The 6741-nt window shown below is 36.8% G+C and overlaps 1 protein-coding gene across 1 annotated transcript in view; it reads left to right on the top strand.

The window, feature by feature from the left end:
• The window catches only part of LOC103396925 (adipocyte enhancer-binding protein 1-like), a 27052-nt gene that overhangs the window by 12388 nt on the left and 7923 nt on the right, over positions 1 to 6741 (top strand). The window contains exons 7-16 of the mRNA XM_025052913.1: positions 724 to 917; positions 3572 to 3711; positions 3796 to 3880; positions 4258 to 4402; positions 4507 to 4595; positions 5306 to 5429; positions 5668 to 5864; positions 5947 to 6123; positions 6232 to 6395; positions 6592 to 6735. Of these exons, the coding sequence (XP_024908681.1) occupies positions 724 to 917; positions 3572 to 3711; positions 3796 to 3880; positions 4258 to 4402; positions 4507 to 4595; positions 5306 to 5429; positions 5668 to 5864; positions 5947 to 6123; positions 6232 to 6395; positions 6592 to 6735 (1459 nt within the window). The remainder of the gene's footprint in view (positions 1 to 723; positions 918 to 3571; positions 3712 to 3795; positions 3881 to 4257; positions 4403 to 4506; positions 4596 to 5305; positions 5430 to 5667; positions 5865 to 5946; positions 6124 to 6231; positions 6396 to 6591; positions 6736 to 6741) is intronic.

Below are 6741 nucleotides of genomic sequence, written 5' to 3'. Positions count from 1 at the left end.
AAGGGGGTGATTAATTATGCAAACAATTATATTTCTTTATACATTTTTATTTCATTGACATTACTTTGTAGAAATTTGTTTTCACTTTGACATTAAAGAGTTTTTTTCCAATAAATTCTTGTGTTAAAAAAGCCAAATTTTATTGACCATGATTGATTTATGAAAGCACTAAAAGGGTAAAACATCCAAGGGGGTGAATACTTATGATAGGCACTGTATATATATATACATGTATATATATATATACATATATATGTATATATATGTATATATGTATAATAGTTATTAGTGCTGTCACAATGGGACGTGTACAAAATGGGACGTATATATATTTATATATTTATACATATATATGTATATATATGTATATATACATATATACATGTATATATATACATATATGTATATATATATATATGTCCCATTTTGTACACGTCCCATTTGACAGCACTAATAACTATTATACCTATATACATATATGTATATATGTATAATAGTTATTAGTACTCAAAATAGGACGTGTACAAAATGGGACATACTGTATATATTTATATACATATATATATATAACTATTCACAAATTTTGTGAATGATCATTTGTGGGGTTTTTTCTAACGTTCCAAGTTTACAGTTCCTAAAAGAGCCGGGAACGGCGAGCTCTCCGACGTTGATTTAGAGCCGTTCCAATAAAACTGTCGGTTGTTTTTTTGTCTTTTCCCTCAGGGAGAAAAGAAGAGGAGACAGAAGACAAATGGATGGAAAGAGAACGAGAGCGAGCCAGAAAGGAACGGGAAAGGCAGGAGCAAGGTAAAAGAACCCAGATGTGGCTCAGCTTTTTTTTTTCTTTTTTTTTTTTCCACTTGCGTAACACTTTTTTGACAACAAACCACGAGTTGTTTTTGCAAAAAGCAGAGAACGTGACCCCCGACCTCTGATCTTTATCACGTTTCTGTTTAAGTGATCGCAGGTGGCACCGAGGTTTATGTGACCGCTTTTTCTCGTGCGTCGGGAAAAAAAAAAAAACCAAGATTTCCATCTAGGGAAGATCTCAAGGAAAGCTGAGATTGCAGAGATTTTAAGAACGCAGAGAAATCAAAGCGAAGCAGGTGAGGGCGACGTGAGCCATCAAAGACGCACATGTGGTGCATTAGTACGCTTGGAAAAAAAAAAAAGAGAGTGAAATAAAAAAAACGTAATTTACATCGCACTCAATTCGTTCTCTCTGTGGTTCGGAGCAGTGTTTTTTGTTTTTTTTTTTTAATTTAGAAAAATTGAGAAAAATTTAAAAAAGTTTAGAAAAATTCCACGGCAACGAACCAAACAAAAATCCCAATAAATATATAAATAAAAAAAAATTATAAATTAAAAAAAAATCTTATGTAGTGTTGCAGGAATTGAAGAAAAACATTCGCGAAAATCTCTTTTTTTTTTTTTAAACCTTTTTATAGTCATCTGCTGCACCCTAGTGGAAGAATTTTTTCTCAGACCAATCGGTGCACACCTTATGGCACACTAGCGTGCCACGGCGCAGGGGTTGAGAACCCCTGGTTCAGAGGAGTGGATGATGTATACCGGTGTCCGGGGGTCAGGAGGTCACATCCTGTCTGCACGGATCGCTGAAATCTGGGCCACTGCTGTGTCCGAAACCAAACAAAAAGATCGTAACCAGAAAAATATTTTAAGTCAAGCAAAAAATTCATCAAATTCATAGCTCGAATGAACAAAACACATTTTTCTTCAACGGACATAAACGTTTTGGCGCGAAAATAGAAAAAAAAAAAAGAACGACATCACGCAAAAACGACCGTTTTCCGAACTCGAGGTTACACTAGAAACAAGAATAAAAATTCTTCAATGTGATCAGTTAAAAAAGTAGATTCTTCTGGAACTAAGTACAAAGGTCGTCACTCCAACAGATGTCGTCATTTCGAAACAAGATGTTAAAACTTGGACTGGAAAATCGGAATCATTCAAACGTTAACTTTACTCTCCAAACATGAGATCATTTTTCTGCGGAATTAGACGCTTAATAAGATTCATCCTCTTGGACGAACTTCGGTTTGGTATTTTGTAGTCGTACTACTCGAAGTATGCATACTACGATTAGACGTTTCTATTCTCGATAATCGATACGAAATTTTCTTCTTCTGCAGTACTGCGATATTCACCTCGACTCAGATCTGCGAGTGTACATACATATAAATATATGTAAAATGTAGAGATACATATATATGCAGTTATATGTATGAACATATATGAATATTATGTGTATATATAAAATATATGTTTATATAGGCATATACTGTATACATACATATAAATATATGTAAAATGTAGAGATACATATATATGCAGTTATATGTATGAACATATATGAATATTATGTGTATATATAAAATATATGTTTATATAGGCATATACTGTATACATACATATAAATATATGTAAAATGTAGAGATACATATATATGCAGTTATATGTATGAACATATATGAATATTATGTGTATATATAAAATATATGTTTATATAGGCATATACTGTATACATACATATAAATATATGTAAAATGTAGAGATACATATATATGCAGTTATATGTATGAACATATATGAATATTATGTGTATATATAAAATATATGTTTATATAGGCATATACTGTATACATACATATAAATATATGTAAAATGTAGAGATACATATATATGCAGTTATATGTATGAACATATATGAATATTATGTGTATATATAAAATATATGTTTATATAGGCATATACTGTATACATACATATAAATATATGTAAAATGTAGAGATACATATATATGCAGTTATATGTATGAACATATATGAATATTATGTGTATATATAAAATATATGTTTATATAGGCATATACTGTATACATACATATAAATATATGTAAAATGTAGAGATACATATATATGCAGTTATATGTATGAACATATATGAATATTATGTGTATATATAAAATATATGTTTATATAGGCATATACTGTATACATACATATAAATATATGTAAAATGTAGAGATACATATATATGCAGTTATATGTATGAACATATATGAATATTATGTGTATATATAAAATATATGTTTATATAGGCATATACTGTATACATACATATAAATATATGTAAAATGTAGAGATACATATATATGCAGTTATATGTATGAACATATATGAATATTATGTGTATATATAAAATATATGTTTATATAGGCATATACTGTATACATACATATAAATATATGTAAAATGTAGAGATACATATATATGCAGTTATATGTATGAACATATATGAATATTATGTGTATATATAAAATATATGTTTATATAGGCATATACTGTATACATACATATAAATATATGTAAAATGTAGAGATACATATATATGTATTTATATGTATGTACATATATAAATATTATATATGTATACATATAAAATGTTTATATAGGCATACATATGTAAAATGTAGCGATACATATATATGTATTTCTATGTACTGTATGTACATAGTATGTACATATACTATGTTCCTTGTGGTTTCCAGGGTTCTGAGGATGAGGAGGACCTGAGAGGCGGGGCGTGGTGCGCAAACTCAGAGGACACGATCCACTGGGTTGAGATCGACGCTCGCAAAGACACGGAGTTCACGGGAGTTATCACTCAGGGCCGGGACTCTTTGAACGAGTAAGAAGCGCTCGAACATAAACAAGCGCACGAAAAATCACCGACGTCTGAAACGTGTTTTTTTTGTTGTTGTTGCTGTTGTAGGAGCGACTACGTGACATCCTATTTCCTGGCGTTCAGCAACGACAGCAGATTATGGACAACAATCCACGACGGATACGCAGACTGGGTCAGTTCACCAGAAATGACCTCACCGCTCTGAGCGACATCGCCGCGTTCCGAGAATCGACTCGTAAAAAATCCTTGACCGTAGACGGTCGTAGAAGGACGCTTATTTTTGATGTCTTGCTCTCCGTAACTTCGGTAACAGATGAGGAACGTCACGTCATGTGACCTGAACGAACTCAACAGCAACTCGGACAGAACCATTTTTCCCATCAAAAAAAACAACAAAAAAAACAAATCAATATATATGTCCGACAGCAGGGGCCTGCCCCCCACTTTGAGAGCCACTGGGTTAATTCGTATGTAACTAAGTTGCAGTATGACAACTAGCTCTGTTTTCCTCTGACTGCCTTTCCTTTCCGTCTGCACATTTTTCTCTAGTTGTTCTTTGGAAACAGTGACAGGGACATTCCTGTGATGAACCAGTTGGCGGAGCCGGTGTTGGCCCGGTATATCAGGATCATCCCGCAGAGCTGGAACGGCTCCCTGTGCATGAGGCTGGAGGTCCTCGGCTGCCCGCTGCCTGGTGAGGTTCAGACTTGACACCCAAAATGAAAACCCGTAACGAAAAACCAACGACACGAACCCAGAAATAGAAACGTGTCCGTTCTGCTCCGTCCTGGCTCACAGACCCGACCGAGGTCCAGTACAGACAGAATGAAGTGATGCCGGTGGATTACCTGAAGTTCAAGCACCACAGCTACTCGGAGATGGTCCAGGTGAGTACTGCTACAAACTGCGGTACTACAAACATCCCTGTGGACAAGGTCTGCTTCAGTTCACACTTCAATAAAAAATATATTTATATATTTTATATAAATGTATGTATATAAATGTATAAATATATGTTTATATATTTGTTATAAATATATGTATATAAATATATAAAAATATATACTTACATATTTGTTAAAAATATATGTATATAAATATATAAAAATATATTTATATTTTTATAAATATATATAAATACACAAAAATGTATTTTTATATTTTTTAATAAGTATATAAAATATTTTTTAATAAATACATAAAAATATATTTATAATTTGTATAAACATATACAGTATATAAATACATAAAAATATATATTTATAAATAAATATATAAACTATATATAAAATAATGTATATATTTTTATTGAATAAAATATATACTCCACTACTCCGAGCCGACACACCGTGGCGCTGTCGCACTCATTGTACCTCATTGATTATATTATCAATATATTTGTTTATATTTATGTTTTTGATGTTTAGATGGGGGATTTTAATCTGATTCATTAATAGTATATTTCATGGGGGGCTGGAACGAATTTATTGGTTTTTAGTTTTTCTTCGCGAGTGCTGTCGTAGAACCGATTAAACCGGTATCTCCAGGGGATCTTCAACTTCCTGCAGACTCAAACCATTACGTCATTACTGCACAGCTCATGAAGTCGGTCAACGCCGAGTGTCCCAACATCACCGACGTCTACAGCCTGGGCCGCAGCACCAAGGGCCTGGACATCATGGCCATGGTCGTCTCCGGGAACCCCAAAGAGCACGAAATAGGTACGAACGGGTCCCTTCACCCCGACCCCCCGGGGGGGAACCGTCAAAGTTTCCTTGGTCTCTTATCCACTAGTCTTCAGCTGTTCATAATCAAAACCTCACCAGTTCTGGGTCTAGGCTCCGCCCCCGGCTCCAGTTAAATCCACTAAATATCGGGGGGGGGGGGAATTTAGAACATTAGGATCAAAAGACAAAAAGCTGTTATCTGTTCTGAATCTGTGTGTGTGTGTGCGCGCAGGTGAGCCAGAGTTCCGATTCACGGCGGGTCTCCATGGAAACGAGGCGACGGGTCGGGAGTTGCTCCTGCTGCTGATGCAGTATCTGTGCAAAGAGTACAAAGACCGGAACTCCAGAGTGCAGCGGCTGGTGGAGGGGATACGCATCCACCTGGTGCCGTCGCTCAACCCTGACGGACACGAGGAAGCGTTCGAAGCCGTCAGTGACGATAACGATAACGTTTCCTCGCGGAGCGTCGCGGCACAAAAACTAACTCCTTGCACATTTCTGGATTTTCCAGGGGTCGGAGCTGAGCAGTTGGACTACCGGACACTTCAACAACTACGGCTTCGACATCTTCCAGAACTTCCCCGATCTGAACAGCGTCCTGTGGGACGCCGAAGACAAGGGCATGGTTCCCAAACTCACCCCCAACCACCATGTGCCCATTCCGGAAAACTTTGAATTCAACAACTCGGTAAGAGAGGGATGGGGGGGCGACGAAAGCCTTTAATTTTAGCGATTGTAGGAGGCTAACGGGTCGTCAGGGAGAAGCCGTCTGTAATTAAACGCCGTCTCCTTCCAGATTGCCGTGGAGACCAGGGCCATAATCTCCTGGATGGAAAGCCACCCATTTGTGCTAGGCGCCAACTTTCAGGGCGGGGAAACAATCGTGGCCTACCCTTATGACAGTCTGCGTCTCAACAAAGTGGCCGACGGCCAGAAACCTCACAGCCGCAGGAAGAGACAGTACGACGAACTCTCCTCTCCTCTTCTCGCTCACTTTTTTATTTCCGAAAATGCCCAGTATCCGTAGGAGTACTCGAGTAGAAGTGCTCGTTAAATATTACACTCAATTATACACAAGTATTGTGTATAATTGAAATATTACACAAGTATATATTTTTGTACTGCATGTCCTGAAAAATTCAGTTTTCCTTGACAGGTACAAGGAGGAGGCATACGAGGAGGAGGAGAGGGGTTACGACGTCACAGAGTGGGGTCAGGGTTACCACAAGGAGCCGGAGGAGGACTGGCGGAGCCGGGGGTACGCCGAGCCAGAGGAGGAGTGGAGGGGGCACGGGGAAGCACGCGC

The sequence above is a fragment of the Cynoglossus semilaevis genome, chromosome W, assembly GCF_000523025.1.
Source record: "Cynoglossus semilaevis isolate Cse_v1.0 chromosome W, Cse_v1.0, whole genome shotgun sequence".
Taxonomy (NCBI): domain Eukaryota; kingdom Metazoa; phylum Chordata; class Actinopteri; order Pleuronectiformes; family Cynoglossidae; genus Cynoglossus; species Cynoglossus semilaevis.
Note: the sequence above shows the minus strand (reverse complement) of the source record. Positions and strands in the feature narration are given on the sequence as shown.